The sequence below is a fragment of the Pelodiscus sinensis genome, chromosome 1, assembly GCF_052426305.1.
Source record: "Pelodiscus sinensis isolate ZL-2025 chromosome 1, ASM5242630v1, whole genome shotgun sequence".
NCBI lineage: Eukaryota > Metazoa > Chordata > Testudines > Trionychidae > Pelodiscus > Pelodiscus sinensis.
In genome coordinates, this window is record NC_143052.1 from 63,190,234 (window position 1) to 63,208,206 (window position 17,973).

Below are 17,973 nucleotides of genomic sequence, written 5' to 3' on the forward strand. Positions count from 1 at the left end.
ATGGGGGAAACTGCCCCATCGTTGGACTTTCTGTTTTTGTAGCCTCTCTAATCTCCCTCAAACATTTCATGGTCACTGTCACCATTCTGGTCAAGTGATTGGCAGTGTATTTCTCTGCTATACTCTTATTATTCAACCATGGGATTGCTGTACATAAAGATCGTGTGGTACAGTTTGATTCATTTAAAATTTTTACTATATTTAAATCTATCGTTATTTTCACATGTAGTGCCACTCCATCACCATTATGACACATTCTATCACTTGTATATTTTGTACTTGGACATCACTGTGTCTCATTGATTGTCATTGTAGCAACTAGTTTCTATGATGCCTGTTCTATCAAGTTTCCTTTTATACCAGGCACTCAAGTTCACACATCCTAGTGCAGTAAACTTCTGATAATCCGGGACCTTTAGAACCCAGGGGGGTGCTGGATTATCAGATATGCCGGACTATCAGAAGGGGGGGGCTATGAGAGGTCTAGGGTAGGGTGGGGAGGGATGCCACTCCAGACCTCTTATAGCCCCCCCTTCCGATAGTCCGGCTCTGCCCCAGACGTCCCCGATTCAGCTGCTGCTCGTCAGTTTCAGCAGCGGCTGAATCCGGGATGCCTGGGGCAGACCAGCTGGGGTGCTGCTGCGTTGGTCCGGTAGTGCTGCCCTTAGGCACTGCAAGACCAACCCGGCAGCACCCCAGCTGCTCTTGGGGACGCCTGGGACAGAGCAGCTGGGGTCCTGCTGGGTTGCTCCAATTTGTCTGGCAGCCAGAGCACTTCCGGGTTCCTGATGGTGCTGAAACTGATCAGCGGCTGACTCCAGGAATCGGGATGCCTGGGGCAGAGCAGCTGGGGTGCTGCCGGGTTGGTCCCGTAGTGCCGCTCTTCGGCGCTGCGGGGCCAACCCGGCAGCACCCCAGCTGCTCTGCCCCAGGCGTCCCCAAGAGCAGCTGGGGTGCTGCCAGGTTGGTCCCGCAGCCCCGAGGAGCAGCACTACAGGACCAAACCAGCAGCACCCCAGCTGCTCTGCCCCCGGCTTCCCCGATTCAGCTGCTGGTCAGTTTCAGCAGCGGCTGAATCGGGGAAGCCGGGCGCAGAGCAGCTCCAATTGTCCGGCAACCAGAGCACTTCCGGGTTCCTGATGGTTCCGGACCATAAGGAGTGTCGGAGCATTGGATGCCGGACTAATGGAGTTTTACTATATTTAGACTTTTGGCATTTGCCGACAAGCATTTATAAAATGTAGTAGACTGCCTTAATATGATGTACAGTAGTTACTCATTTAACACATGCCCGCTTAACACATTTTTGCAATAGTACGATTTTTTTTTTAGGGAACGTTTTTCAAATAACATGATCGTCCCCGAAATAACACCAAATTAATCAAGTGGTGGACTACTTCATGCAGCGGTATAAGCTGGTGAAAACAGTGGTAATACACATGAGCGAATGAATACACATCATCACAGTGCTTCTCCGCTCACTTACGTGTTTATCTTTGTGTTTTAACAAACCATGGCGACTTGTGTTGCTAGATATCTAATGTTGACACTGATGACAGAGCACCAACAAAAAATTGATTTTGCCACCACCAACTGAAACACAGTCACCACCTTTTCCGTTATTTTTAATGGGAAAATTGACCCTGCATAGCACGTTTTCACTTAGCACGAACATTTTCAGAAACGCATCTATAGTGTTAAATGAGGAATCACTATACTTGAATAAGACTCTTTTTTAATTTGATTGTTATTCTTCAGTTCCTTCTTGTGCTTTATTAGTTTCTATCCTCTCCTCCCTTCTAGGATAAAGTGTCCCCTTTAATGACTCTTCCACCGAGGTGCTGTCTGTGTCGAAACTGTGTACTCTTCAGCACTCTTTGGGTTAAAAACTCCTTTATGACCTTTTACCTTTCACATGCCAGCAGTCTAGTTCTGCTTTGATTTAAGTGGATCCCATCTTTCTGTTTAGATTCCCAAATAGTTCAGAGACAAAATAGTTGGTTTTCTTACTCAAGGGACAATAGCATTTACTCACTGAATTTTCATGTCTATTATTCTATATGAAATTATGTCTCCATATGAAGAGACATGTAGGCCAAGATTTTTCAAAAGTAGGCTGCTAACTTAAAAATCCCCCTAAGTCCCTTTTAAATGTATGAGGGGAAAAATAGCCTACAAAATGGAGCACTAGAAGCGTAACTGATTAATGGTATCAGTTACTCCTTTTCTTGAACTATTTTTCACTTTTGTATTGGCACCTTCACTTCTGACTTCTCCTGCTGCCCTGTTTTGTCTCAAGTCTAACCAGGTCTCTCCCTTAAACAGTAACATCTGCTTTTATATTCTCACTCAGTAGAGCATATGAAAGACAGCAGGCCAAGAGAGTGCTTTTATCTCTGATTAAGTTGGGCAAAGGAGATCAGTAGGATGATATATGCATGAGACATCCCTAAAACCTGTTTAAAAGTAAGCGTGCGTGCGTGCGTGTGTGTGTGTGTGTGTGTGTGTGTGTGTGTGTGTGTGTGTGTGTTGGGGTCATGTCAAGGAGGGAGCAATAGCAGAAAATAGGAAGAACAGCAATTGAAAGTGTCTTAAGATGAGTAATAAGCAAAACAGTTGGAAAGAATGGGTGGGTGCACACCTGTTCAAGCCACATGTTCAGATTGCCCCCATGAGTATCAGTTTTTAGGGTCCAGGTCGGAACACTTTAAGGCTTCCTTGTGACTTTCTCAGGTAGAAAGTGTTGACTAAACCAGCTCTTATGGCATGGCCTTGGGATTTTTAAAACAAAAAACAGGACTATGTAGCACTTTAAAGACTAACAAGATGGTTTATTAGGTGATGAGCTTTCGTGGGCCAGACCCACTTCCTCAGATCAAATAGTGGAAGAAAATTGTCACAACCATATATACCAAAGGATACAATTTAAAAAAATGAACAAATATGAAAAGGACAAATCAAATTTCAGAACAGAAGGTGGATGGGGGGAGGGGCGGAGGTAAATATCTGTGAGCTAATGATATTAGAGGTGATAATTGGGGAAGCTATCTAATTGGGGAGGTTAGGTGGTTGTCTATAGGAGACTATGGGTCTGTCTTCCAGAGCCTTTCGGAGTTTAGTATCCTGTTCCAGTATAAGCTGTAGTTTATTGATAGTGTGTTGGACAGGTTTAAGTTGGGGGCTGTAGGTGATGACAAGTGGTATTCTATTGTTGGTTTTCTTGGGTCTGTCTTGAAGAAGATGGTTTCTAGGTATTTGTCAGGCTCTTTCTAGGTACCTGTCAGGCTTTTTTATTTCTCCGCGTGGGTAGTTGAGGTTTATAAATGCTTGGTAGAGATCCTGAAGTTTCTGGTCTCTGTCAGTGGGATTAGAGCAGATGCGGTTGTATCGAAGGGCTTGGCTATAGACGATGGATCGTATGGTTACCTACATGCCTCCAGCTCCCATCAGAACACACCAGAATACCTAGAAACCATCTACTTCAAGACAGACCCAAGAAAACCAACAATAGAACATCACTTGGCATCACCTACAGCCCCCAACTTAAACCTGTCCAACACGTTATCAATAAACTACAGCCTATACTGGAACAGGATACTAAACTCCAAGAGGCTCTGGGAGACAGACCCATAGTCCCTATAGACAACCACCTAACCTCAAGATGATTCTTACCAACAACCACAGGACATACCACACTAATATCAACCCTGGTACCTTCCTTTGCAACAAACCCTGTTGCCAGCTTTGTCCACATATTCACTCTGCTGATACCATTATTGGACCTAACCAAGTGAGTTAAAAGATCAAGAACACACATTCCTGCTCATCCAGAAATATAATTTATGCTATCATGTGCCGAAAGTGTCCGTCTGCTATGTACATTGGACAAACGTCTCAGACACTTCGCCAAAGAATCAATGCCCACAAAACAGATATTAGACAGGATCACAAAGAAAAAACAGTTTCTTGCCATTTCAACCAGAAAGGACATTGTCTCAACGACTTGATTACCTGCATCCTGCTTCAAAGACCTTTTCAGACCACACTTGAAAGAGAATCCTCTGAACTGTCATTCATGCTTAAATTCAACACTTTACGCCTAAGTTTAAACAAATACATTATCTTACCCACTACAAAGATAGCTTCCCCAATTATCACCTCTAATATCATTAGCTCACAGATATTTACCTCCGCCCCTTCCCCCCATCCACCTTCTGTTCTGAAATTTGATTTGTCCTTTTCATATGTGTTCATTTTTTTAAATTGTATCCTTTGGTATATATGGTTGTGACAATTTTCTTCCACTATTTGATCTGAGGAAGTGGGTCTGGCCCACGAAAGCTCATCACCTAATAAACCATCTTGTTAGTCTTTAAAGTGCTACATAGTCCTGTTTTTTGTTTTAGCTATACCAGACTAACACTGCTACATTTCTATTGGGACTTTTAGTTTAAGTAAAGATAATAAGTTGAATTACATTTCGGTAGCCATGTATGAATTTGGTTATTCTTTGTACCATGATACAAGCTTTGGCTTCTCTCATCTTCACATACAATAACACACACAGTATTTCTGCTAACCAGATCGTGTCCCTTGTATGCTTACCTGCTGTATTGCCAGAGGCAGTGGTGAAGGTACTCTGTGCGATCCATGTTCTGCCTCAGTATTTTGCATTTCATGGCTAGTGTGACCATATATCCCTGAAAATTAGAATGACCCTGTTTTCAAATCCCATTCCAGAGTCACTGTTGGTATTATGACAACAGGTGACTTGATCCCACTTCTTGTAAACCGTGTACAACTCCGGAAGCCCTCATGGACAGCCATTCCCCAGGTTGGTCATATAAAGTGTTTGTTTCGTGTGATGACACCGTGCCTTTCTCTCCACCATTCTAATACTGCTGTCCAGGGAAGCCCACAGCCTCCATGGGCCCCAGTACAAGGTGGGAGAATGGGGGCTCTATGCTCCCAGAAGTGATTGGGCCTCATATAGAAGGGGCAGGGCCAGGGCCAGGGAAGCCAGCCCTAAGTGCCACCATGAGTGCAACACCCTGGTACCCAGGCAGCCCTTAGTGTGGTCCCTCAGCTCTTAGCGCTGCCCAGAATGAGGCATGCCTCCCCAGCCCTTAGTGCTGTTCAGAGTGCATGATGTGGCTCTCTGGTGGTGATTTAAAAGGCCTGGTACTTTGGCCAATGCTGTAGTAGCAGCGGTGGCAGCTGGGAACCAAAGGCCCCTTTGACCCATCGGACTCGCGGCAGTTACCACCTGTTGCTTCCCCTTATTGGCAGGCCTGCTTCTATCCAGGTTTGCAAGCAGCCCTCTCACATAGAGTCAAATCAATTGGGTGGCACTGAAGAAGAGGAGGAGGTAATGTTGGCCCAGGAGGGGAAGGAGGAGGAGTAGGTACCCAGTCTACATTTGTAAAAACCATGCTATGTGCAGGGTATATTTTAAAATATACTTATAACATTTGAAGTGATGTTAAGCGTTAACACACAGAAATGGGATTATTCTTACCTATCATCAGTATCAATTTGCACTTGAAAGGTTCTCCGATAAGTGATGGGCAGGTATAAAAACCTGTGTAGATATCAATGTTGTCATGCTGAGAAATACAAAAGTAAATATTTTACAGCACTATCAGGCCTTGTCTACGCTGCAGAGCTTTTCTGGGATACAAACTCTGCCATGTCCAAGGAACGCAACCTCTTTTTTGGAACAATTTCCAAAAAAGTGTACGCATTTTTTCAGCATCCCTGTATTTCTCATTGTATGAGGAATAAGGGATGTTCTGAAAGAGGATTTTTTTTCCTCAAAATTTGGCCCTATATAGATGGGCCAAATTTTGGAAAAGCCTCCTCTGGGGGGAGAAAAAGGCGGAAAAAGATTTACAAATTGCAGTTCTCAATTTGCATATCTTTTCCCAATATATCCCTGCAGTCTAGACATAGCCTCAGTAACTTGTCATAATCATCAATTTCCAAATAGAAAGGAATTGTGAGTTCCTTGAGTAGAAGACATTCTTATATGCAGAATGAATTACAAATGATGATTAGGAAAAGATACTGAGAGATTGTTTCAGCCTAAAAAGTTAAAAATAGGTAGCAAGGTTAGAAAAAGTATATAACTATGAAAATAGAAAATCTATGCTAGTCAATAAATGTCCCCACACAGAGGCTAAATTGCCAGTAAAGTCTCCAAGGGGAGAACGACTAGTGAAAAGAAGAAACTCCATAATGCTATCTGAAATTGTAGGCAAATACGATTTTTTTTTTCTAGCTCTTCATTTGAAACCCACATATTTCCATTTGGTTCCTGCTGGGTACCCATTAATTTTTTCTTTGCATCATTGTAATCTTTAAATACATATCTTTGACCTATGGACCTGTTAGTTTAGCCAGGAAGGAGACTGACGCTTCAGTACTAATATTAACAAACTTCAACTTTTAACATGTCTGATTTACGCTGTTTCATTACTATGTGACACGCAGGGTCAGAGAACCCATGAATTTTATGCTCCAGATGAAAGGCCTGGTTTGTTTTTATTTTTTATTTTATTTTTTTGCTGCATGCTTAAGATAGAATTCTATCTCTCAGTAGAAGAGATAAAAAGAAACAATTAAAAACTCAAGATCTCTCTTCATTTAAATTGCTGATATCACCACAGCTTTATGAAGAACGTGCTTTAGCTTTTTCCACAGACAGAGGGTGGCTCAAACTTACTAAACAATACTATTCCTTTTAAATACAATTGTTGCATTCTTGGACTTCACTGTAGCTTCACTTCAGACATTCTTTCACTTTGGAATATATCTAAGAAAAGGGATGTGTAAGACAAACAATGAATAAGTCTTAATAACTCACTTTTATAAACCTCTGCCTCTAATACCTTCTGCACTATACTTGCTTACTGTAATCTTTTGCTATGCCATGTCTATTTAGATTGCAGGATCTTTGGAATCTGTCACCTCATGGCAATTCACAGAAAACAAGAACACCTGTTCCATTAATTGACTCTAGAAATGATGAATGACAAAATCCAATCTGCTGTTTTTGAAGACCAAGAATTTGAAGTGTTATACTCTTAGCTTGATTTTTTTCAGAGAATTTAGTTTACCATTCAAAAATGTGTTTTTTCTCAGTAGCCATGGCAGAAGGTGTTTAGAATGATCCATCTGTCCTCAATGGGAATTTTTACTCTGAAGTCACTTCCACAAAAGAAAAACTATAGCGAAATATTTATTAAACATCAGCAATGTGCTTGTTTTTTTTTGTTTTTTTTGTAAAGTATAAGAGTGGACAGCCTATGCAAGAGAGATATAGTACAGAAAAGATGTCAAAAGAAAGTCAAAGGAATTGACTAGTGTCTCCCAGCTCACAGCCACAGTCTGAAGCAAAGTTTATACAATTAACATAGCTGGAGATGCGAATCTTAATTTGAACTTCCGAGTAATCATAGACATGGCTTTATATTGCTGAACCTGGCTCCTGCCTCCTCGCTAATCAGCCCCAAACTGAGCCAGACTCCTTCCTTTTTCTATTGTTTCTAAGCCTAGCACTGGTTGCAGGTAAGTAATTGGGCCCAGTTGCTTTTCTGAATGCCGTATGGGGATGGGGCAAGCAGGGGAGTCTGCCTGAGGCTCCCTGCCTGTATCCATGGTCTAAAGCAGTGGCATGGCAGGCCTGATCCGGCCCATGGAGAATGTTTTTCCGAGACTTGCCTTAACTCCTGTACACTGGGCCCTCCTTTCTGTGCTCCCTCACAAAGTCCTTCCTGCTACTTAATAGAATTTAGAAATGTTAACGTAATGAAGTCATAGGGAATATTTTTCTTTTTAACAGAGCATGTTCTCCTTAGAGCTTATTTCCAGGAATTTGTTTGATACTCTCTTTGATATTGGTGTTTCCTTATTCACAGTTTTAATGACTAGGGTTGCCAGATAGTTTCAACAAAAATACCAGAAACACTTGACATTACCTCACAATTGACATTACATCTTACTTAGAAAATACCGGACATTTCTATTTTCTCATTTATATTTTCTTAATTTGTTTCCCAAACAGAAAGCTCAAATACTGAACTGTCCGGTTCAAAACCGGACACCTGGCAACCCTATTAATGACCGTATGGACCTAGCTTCTCAAATGTTAATCTACTCTATTGTAAGGGGAAAAATAAAATGACTTTGAAGTCTAGGATGAAATCCTGAAGTCACTGGAAGCTTTGCTATTGCCTTCAAATGGCATTTTATCCCTAAATTCTAGCCATGTTGCATTCAGTCACTCAAAACAAAAACATCTTAAATCTTTTTCCTTGGTGTTTGAATCCTTCAAATCCTGGAGATTGCTCTTTTATTCTTTCCTCTAAGTCATTGCTTAGTTTTAGTGTCAGAGACACTTCGTGGTCCTTAACCATTTTTCCGGTTTTGAATTCTTCAGTACTATTTCTGTAATACTGGATCCTAAATGTTGCCCAGTACTCCAAGTTTTGGTCTCTTTAGCCCTCTCTGTGTGGTATAATGTTCTCTTATTAAATGATTTCTATGGCAACATCCCAGTGTTCTGTTTGCTTTCATAGCTACTGCCAGACGTTAAGTTCTATTCATTTCTTACCCCAGATCAGTTTCCTGGTTTGCTGTCCTGTAATTTATGACTATTTAGAGCTCTAGTACTCATTACATTGCTCAGTGACCCTTACCAACCTCCTCCCCCAACTACTTTCTGGCTTAGTAGTTGTTGCAGCAATTCTCTTGGTGTGTTGCATTTCACATGACAAGGTGAATGGCTAGTCTCCAGCCCAATCAAAAAAAAAAAAATCTGTTCCTGTTTCTAGCATATGACACCCCATATCGAGATGCCATTGGAATGGCCAGGCTGCGTAATGCCGTTCAGTAAAAGCTGTTTCACAAAAGGAAAAAGGAAGCCTGAAGCAGCCCAATCAGTAGGGATAAACAAACACAGGTGAAATAGCATGTTTATTGCCATAAAATTAACAGCAGGATAGAGCTAAAGAGAGAAAAGATCTGTATCGCATCTAGCTGTTGTTAATGAGAGTGAAAAGTGATTGGCTATTTTTGATAGCAAGAGTTCTGAAACTAGTTTTCTCTTTCTGCAAAATTCATCCAAATTAAACTGGTGAGAAACCTGAGAACTTCACTGAAGCTGTCTTCCTTCTTGGCTTTTGGAATCCTGGCCCTTTTAAAGAGAAGTTGCCCAGGAAGTATACCATGTAGGGGGCACTTAGCCCCTGCCAGCCATAGGAAAACCTTGCTGTTATCTTGTGTCCCATATTCATATTAATTGTACTGATGCTCATTAAGTCCAGGCATCTGAGGTGTTCAGATAATATGGTGATAAGCAGGATTGAGCTTCATATAGTCTAACTTGGTGAGAGTATATTAAACAAAATATACTGGGTCTCTCTGGATCAGCTCTGTACTTTTTCTCTTGGTGTAAACTCAGTGGGAATACACATTGTAAGTCACATGCAGAAACATTTGCAAGAACCCTCCAATATGAAAAAGGAACTAAAATAGAATGATAAGTGTGCAGCTTTCTCTGTTGTCTTAATTTTGAATATATATGAATTACAGGTTTTCTTTGTTTAATGCTTCTGTTAGCTCTTGGTAAAAATGAATTAGAATGTGTATCTGCTGTAAGTCTCTGAAAATATCATTGAATAGGTATTTTCTTTTCCATTGCATCCTTTGACCAAACTGAGCTTTTCATTTAAACTGTGGAAGAAGGGGAGAAATGGGAAGGGAAAGGGCAGGTACATTTCTAGCTTCCTTTTTGAGTGTTTAACACATCTCCCTTTCTCTTGTTTTCGCCTATTCTTCCATTAATATTCTCTGTGGAAATATGTCAAATTTTCTTAAATGTAGAGGATAGACATTAATTTGCTCTTGTAGAGTCTCACCATATGAATATCTTTACACTATTTTAGACATATCAAAGCCCCCCATCAAAGAAATAGCTCTGTGTTGTTCCTGTACTTTAGTTTTTTTTCATAAAGCAAGGTTATAACTTCCAAAGCCACCCAAACACCCTGTCACTGGTTAAAAGAACCAAATGTTATTTCGCTCTTGGTTAAAATGTATTTCCCCCAAAAGGCTTTCTGTTGGTTAGTTTCCTCTAACAGGACTCCTGCTGGTTAGTTCTTGTATCTTGCTGTGGCAGCAGCTGATTGTGTGATATCAATCTGACTGGAGCATGTCCGCTAATTGGTTTGAGAGCTGGATATAGACAATGCTGTCTTATAGCAGATTGTGCAGATAGGCCTAGTGGTAGGGTTAATTCTGCTTGACAGCACTTCAGCAGCATCCTGAGAATAATTACCCAACTTACGTTTTCCCACAGCTGAACTGTGAATTTCAAAGGCTTCTGAATTTACGACTATTATTAACCTATATCTGAAACATAATGTTCCCACACAGGCTAAACTTTTTCCCCTTCTTATTAAATGTACAGGTTACTAGGTTCATTTGCAATGTGCTAAGCACTTAGAAGACAATGCTCCTTGTGAGAGAATGAAAAGCTGTAGTACACAACAAAGAGGATAATTGTGTCTGTAGTACACATCATTATGTTTGCTAAGACATTAAAATCAGTTCAACTACGGTTAAAGAGAACAGAACTATTTTTTCTATTTGCAGAGTGAATAAATTAAAGACACACAAAAAACCCTCCTAAGATGTCGTCCAACTAAATACTGATCTTTGTATATAATACATATGATATTAATGAAAGAGTATCTGGTTCAAAAATAGATTAGAAACATTCATGAATATATGGAATCCTATTAATGGCTTCTTGAAAACTAAAATGAATGAGAACAATGTGTATTTCATAACTACAAATATGTGCTGTAATTCATAGTTATACAACTTAATCCTGTTTTCATATTGTGTTTTTTCTTTTAAAATTTCTCTTCCTTGTATTTGTACATTGTGCAAATCCAATAAAAGTATATGAAAAGCATCATTTGGCATTAAAATCAATTTGCATGCATGAATTATTAAAACAGGTATGCCTGTTTCTTAAATATGGTAGGTTTTTTTACATCTTGTCAACTAGTTTCCATTATTAAAAGCAGTTCTTATAATGTAAATTGTCCTTGTTTCCCTCTGCAGGTCAGAAACAAAGTTTGACTCCAATTCAGGTATGTTTACATTTATAATGTCATGCTGAGTACACTGTATTCATGTCATTCTCATCAGATTTATTTATCAATTCAGTTTCAGTTTTAATCAGACTGAGGCAGGCCAATTTTTAAAAGGAACTTGGTTTTCTCACCACCTAAGGATAGCATTGTGTTTGCTGATGGCTTTGCTTTCTTTCTCTTCAATGAAAGAGAATTTATTTTTTAATCTTGAGATGATCACCAGAAAGCCAATTGTTTTTTGCAGTAGTTTTAACTGATCCATCTTTTTTTTTAAATTCATCATAATAAAAAGTGAAGCAAGTGGAGGAGTGGTGGCGTTTGGGAGTGACCATTATTTTTAAAAAAGAATATTTTTCTTCATAGGAATTGAATACTGTGCAGCCTATATGTCAAGAAGCAGCTGATTTGTCCTTAAATTTTCATGACAGACACATGTACATGATACATGCCAGACCAGTTTGTAGACTTCTCGCTAGGAGGTTTACCAAAAGGCAATATCTCTCAACTTACCTTTTTAAAGAATTTTAGTGTTACGGGGAAACAAATGAAGGTCAGTGTAATGGAGTAATATGTTTCTAACAAGGCAAAACACAGGACTGTTTTCTCCAAATGCAGACGGTGAAAGCAGTCTGCCACTTGTTAAATTATTAATACCCAGGTGTTTATTGAAGTTATAAAATAGTAAAAATAGTTATAAAATTGTACAAATAATTTCTTATGCTGAGAGCAGCTGAAATGTCTGTTACTTGTCACTCAAAAATACATATCTTGATTAAGAGGGAAAATATTGTTTTAAATAGAAAAACAATATTAATAGTAGTTCCCAGCAGTCTTGGAATTAAGTTAATATTATCCCATGAATTTACTTAACGAAGGTTTTGGAACTGTTATACTTATAAAAATTTTACAATGTTAGTGACCTAGTAGTTTTTCAGAAATTACATATTTCCTTCATTCCCATTTACAGCAGTGATCTCAATTTGAATTGTGAGGTACCTGTACTATTTTTCTTTTTACACTGGACTGTATCTTTGCAGCAGGTAGGATAGGGTGTGAATTCTGCAGAAGGGAGCACTTATAAGACACAATCCATGAATCATATATAGTTCAGTATTATTGTGGCTTTAATTGTTATGTTTGGTTCCTAGTTGCAGATCTTGCTCAAGTGAGGTAAATGCTCATTTTGTGCCCATGGCTTGTGACTATGGAAATGGAAAGGCAAGGTGGTTTTAAGCATTTTCAGCTGTGTCTGTATAATATATTTTAGAGAGTTTGTGCTTCTGCCTGTCTGTGAGTCCATTTGCCTGTCTGTGAGTCCATTTGTTCAAGAACTCCTCCTAAACGATAAAAGCTAGGACCACCAAATTTGGCATGCAGCTTCCTCTTATCCTAACTTAAAACAAGGTGAGGGTTTGGTTGTTCCAGGAAAACAGATTGTGCCTGGAATGGGATTGTTTTCCAAAACACAAAAGGGAAGTCACTGCTAGGAGGGACAGTTGAATTGCAGCGTGATCACACGGGGTCGGCCACACTGTTAAGAAAGTGTCCAGCTTAGAGAGAGGCTCTGAATGTTCCTAGTCACCATCCATGAGTAAGGTTCCCGTGCTGGTGCTGACCATGGTTGCTCTCCACCTGGCTGACCCACATGCCCCACAGGAGGAAGCCCAATCCACTTCCCCCTCCTCCCACACCCTCCGCTTCAGCACATCTCAGATCTCTGTGGACATCCTGGGCAGACATCATGGGCAGCCACTGCTGCTACAGTAGGGAGGCCTTGGGTGCCATGGAAGTCATCACCATAGGAGGCTCCAGTGAGCCCCCTAAGGCCCTTGCCCAGAGCCACCACCCCCTGCCCACTCCCTATCCTGAGCCCCCCATACGCAATTCCCTGCCCTGAGCTCTGCACCCACTGCCCTGACTCCTGAACTCCCACCTGAGTCTCCCATCTCACAACCCCCTTCCCTGACTCCTATACCCTCCATCCTCTACCCTCACTCTCCCACACACCCAACCCCCTGCACTGAGGTCCCCCCTCAACTTTTCCTTGAGCTCCCCATAGTTCTCAACCCCTAAAAATGAGTTAAGCACCCAAGGATCCCTGGGTTCATCTGCTGTTGTTTGTTATAAAACTACTCAAAAGATGGCATGGAACAGAACTACCAAGTGTTGCTCTTCCTTGTTGCCTAATTGGAAAGAAACTTCTCATAAAAGAATCCCCCTTTGGAGTGAATATATTTAAGTTACGAATGAGGGCTCTGTATTCTGTATGTTTTTTTTTTCTTTCTTTCCTGATAGCCAATATTTACCATGCCTTTTCTTTAGGATGACTAGGCTGGGAATAGAAAGAAGGATAATATTATTTCCTGGAATCTGTGGAATACTGATGAAACTTCTACAAAGAACTCTTTAAAAGTTTAAGAGCAACTTATCTGTGTGAAAAGCATAGTTCTACTATTGGAGAAATTGCTTGATTGTAACATTATTTTAGCTGCTGAAAAGGTAATCTTGAAAGTCTGATTTATGTAAGGCTTTGGAGCTTATTGTTTTCAATAGATGGTGTGTAAGAACTTGTACAACTGCTGGGCTGTGCGTGTGTGTGTGCACAGTGGGTCCTTATCAATGGACAGTAGATGGAGCACATGAGTGTTAGGAATTTGAGTTAATGACATCGAGTATTACTGAACCCACCTTCCTTTAGTTCTTCTCACTAGACAATCTGTCTCATCTGGCCTATATAACACTGGCCTCTACGTGCTGAGTCCAAAATACTTGCATGCCATTGCATTTTGCTACCACTGAGTCAATTGAAAAGCATAGGTTGTCCATGGATTCATTAGTGGTGAATATGGAAACTAAGGATATTTTTTGTCAGTAATGAGTTATTCATCCTGAACTTGGGAACTAATTCCTTGATCTCCAGACTAGAGATGTTGGATTGTAACAGAGTAAGGGTATGTCTACACTACAAAGTTAGTTCGAACTAACTTAGTTCGAATTAGTTAATTCGAACTAAGCTAGTTCGAACTAACGCGTCTAGAACTAAAAACTAGTTCGAACTAGCGTTTTGCTAGTTCGAACTAGCAAGTCCACATTGAGTGGACTCTGAACAGGGCTTAAGGATGGCCGGAAGCAGTGCCGGCAGGGCATAAAAGGAGGACTTAGAGCATGGAGATGCTGTCTCAGGCTAGCCGAGGGCTGCGCTTAAAGGGTCCCGACCCCCACCCCGGACACACAGTTCTAAGGGGTGCCCCGCTTGCAAAGAAGTTCTGGCTTGGAGTGCCCTGAGTGCCCACACTGGGCACATCACACCACTCGGCCATCAGCCCAGCTGCACTTGCCGCAGGCTGCCATCTGGGGAGAGGGAGTAATTGGGGGGCTGCAGGAGAGCTTCCACCCCCAGAAGCCCGCAGAGCCAGCCCAGTCCTCCCCATCGGGGGCTCATACCCCATTCCTCCCTCACCTCCTTCCACTTACCCTTCCTTAGCCCCCCTTCTTATTGATGTACAAAATAAAGATAACGTTTCTTCCAACATTGACTCTGTCTTTATTGAAAAAAAACTGGGGGAGACTGGGAAAAGGAGGTGGGAGAGGGGAAGAGAAAGGCTGGGAGAGGGGAGGGCAACTAACATGATCAGGGGTTGGGAACAGGTCCCAGATGAAGAGAGGCTACAGAGACTGGGACTGTTCAGCTTAGAAAAGAGGAGACGGAGGGGGGACAGGATAGAGGTCTCTAAAAGAAGGGGTTGGGTGGAGAGGGTGCATTCAGAAAAGTTCTTCCTGAGTTCCCATAAAGAAGGACTAGAGGACACCAAAGGAAAGGAATGGGTAGCAGGCTTGAAACTAGTAAGAGAAAGTTGTTGTTGTTGACAAAGCAAATAGTTAACCTGTGGAACTCCTTGCTGCAGGAGGCTGTGAAGGCTACAACTAGAACAGAGTTTAAAGGGAAGTGAGATAAAGTGATGGAGGTTGGGTCCATGGAGTCCTATTAGCCAGAGGGTAGGAGTGGTGTCCCTGCCCAAAGTTTGTGGAAGGCTGGAGAGGGATGGCACGAGACAAATGGCTTGGTCATTGTCTTCGGTCCATCCCCTCCAGGGTCCCTAGGGTTGGCCTCTGTCGGCAGACAGGCTACTGGGCTAGATGGACCTTTGGTCTGACCCAGTACGGCCATTGTAAGCTCAGGGCTCAGTGTCGGGGGTCTCAGTGGACCCCCTTGATTTTCATGCACACCTGGTCCTGGGTGGCCAGGCTGGCAACTCTCCTGCCCTAGACGGCCACTTTCCTGTGCCTAGTGCGGAGATCGTGGATGAGGTCCACGATGTCCGCACTAGCCCAGGAAGGTGCCCGCCTCTTGCGGTCCAGGGCAAGCTCCCGGGAGCCGCCAGCCTGGTCCCGGCAAGAGGGGGTGGGCTGGGGGGCATCGGGTGGGTGGCTCTGTGCCGTGCCAGGTGCAGGGTCTGCTAGCTGGGTGCTGGCAGGCTTGCACCTGGCACGGGCACCGTAGCCAGCCCGTGCCCCTTTAAGGGGTCCGGGGCCGGGAGGGGGGCATAGAGTTTCCCTGGTGTTGGCCAGAGTGGCCACCAGGGAAACCTGGGGAGGGCTAGCCTCCCACTAGTTCGAACTAAAGGGCTACACAGCCCTTAGTTCGAACTAGCTAGTTCGAACTAGGCGTTAGTCCTCGTAAAATGAGGTTTTCCTAGTTCGAACTAAGCGCTCCGCTAGTTCGATTCAAATTCGAACTAGCGGAGCGCTAGTGTAGCACCTATTAAAGTTAGTTCGAACTAACGTCCGTTAGTTCGAACTAACTTTGTAGTGTAGACATACCCTAACTGTTTAACCGATAAGATGATGCTTATCAGTTAATGGTGTTGGTTACACTCAGGCTTTCAGGGAGCTGGGTTGGTAAGGGCTGGTGGCCTCGCAGCATGTAACTTTCCTATTTAACCTAATTTTAACATCCCTACTCCATACACAATGCTTTCACTTGAGAAGTGGGTAGAGGCATACAAAACTTAAAGTGATAATGAGACCACTTTGTAGTCATGCCAGAGAGTTGGTTTGGACATTGTGTTAGTCACCGTACTTAGGAAATCTCATTCCTTTGGTATCAATGTGTCTTTAACATGGACAGATATGGCAGTACCCACCTTAGCACCATGATGTATGTGGCTTCATCCTTCTAAAATATGAAGCTGGTATGTTACCTACTGATCTGTCCACTTCTGAAGAGCAGCTCCCACTTGGCAATGATGATGATTTCAATTGTTACAATAAGGGCCATGTTCAGTACCGTGGTAGAAACTTGAGGAAAATATTTCCCTGCTACTATTTTGACATCCTCTCAATTTAAATTCCAAGTGCTGTGATTCCCCAGCAAGCCATGGTCTTCAGCAAATCTGCAGGAAGGCAACATTCTTGTTTCTTCATCTCACTTTACATATCAGAATCCTCCCTGCTCTGCAGAGAAATGAAAATGAGATGAGTGGTGGGATATACGCTTTTTCTTGGATACTTGTGTTTGTATCAGGCAGATTTGGTGGATAAGCTTCCCTTTTACTTTTGTCCTTATTGTCATAGACCAGGAGTATATTTTCTTTCCTTGTGAAGCAAATAAGACAGATTGATCCCCAATGCCAGCTGTAGGTCATAATCATAATTTTGAGATGGATAAATATATAGCTTGCATCCCTTGAACTCAATGTGATGGACATCTGCCTGGCTTGCTGGTTGGAGCTAGAACAAGGGTACTGACCTTTCAAGAGGAAGCCATCTTTGCTGTCTTTATAATTAAAGATGCCCCAGTGCAGCAGAGAAAGGGGAAAACAGTCATTCAAATCCTGGCAATTAAAAGAGCTAGAAAAAGAGCATCACTACGTCAGCAAATAAAATTGCTGTGCTGTACTGAGGAGAAACATCCTTGCTGGTATGTGTTTAAAACAGTCTGAGGACAGGGGCATGCAGCCTACAATGCTCCTGACCCCAAAGACAGGACTTCTGGTTTACTGCCTGATAACTCCATTTGCCTCGGTACTTTAAAGGAAAAGGAGTCATTTTTAAACATTTGACTGCTGGACTTGTTTGACTAAGAACTAGTACCAATGTAATGACCTATATTTTCCCTTGTAATGTAAACATAGTAATGGTCACAGGAGAGTTTGTGATAAATATCTTTTGAAGAAGGGAGTCTACATTGTGTAATAGATACATATATTTGTTAGATGCATAGGATTCAAGTGGTATGGTTAGAATTCTTTTTATTCCATAGAGTCCCAGCTGTTGGAACCTGTTACTCTGTTATCCTGTAATTGAAATACTTTTCAAGTGCTTCATTTTGTGTTCAGTGTTTTTAAGTAGTTGTATCGATTCCAAGTCCAAAAGGAGTCATTGTGATCATCTAGTTTGATGTCCTATATAACACAGGCCATAGAACTTCCTCAAAATAATTCCTAGAGTGTGTATTTTAGAAAAACATCCAATCATGATTTTAAAATTGTCAGTGATGGCGAATCAGCCATGACCCTGGGTAAATTTGGATATTCCCATGGTTAATTACTCTCTCGTTAAAAATTTACACTTTAGTTCCAGTTGGAATTTGTCTAGCATCAACTTTCAAGCACTGGACTGTGTTTATACCTTTCTCTGCTAGATGGAAGAGCCCGTTATTAAATATTTGTTTTCTTCATGGATAGATAGATATATACAGATTGTAATCAAGTTATCCCTTAACCTTCTGTTTGTCAGACTCCAGGAGCTCAATCTATTTAGTTTATCACTATGAAGCAGGTTTTCTGATTCTTTAAATATTCTTATG

At 41.7% G+C, this 17,973-nt stretch overlaps 1 protein-coding gene across 7 annotated transcripts in view; it reads left to right on the top strand.

Moving 5' to 3' along the window:
* Positions 1 to 17,973, top strand: part of MSRB3 (methionine sulfoxide reductase B3) — a 130,758-nt gene that overhangs the window by 54,096 nt on the left and 58,689 nt on the right. For all 7 annotated transcript variants that reach the window (XM_089779723.1, XM_006130198.5, XM_075931156.2 and 4 more), the window contains one exon: positions 11,134 to 11,162. In XM_089779723.1, the coding sequence (XP_089635849.1) occupies positions 11,134 to 11,162 (29 nt within the window). The remainder of the gene's footprint in view (positions 1 to 11,133; positions 11,163 to 17,973) is intronic.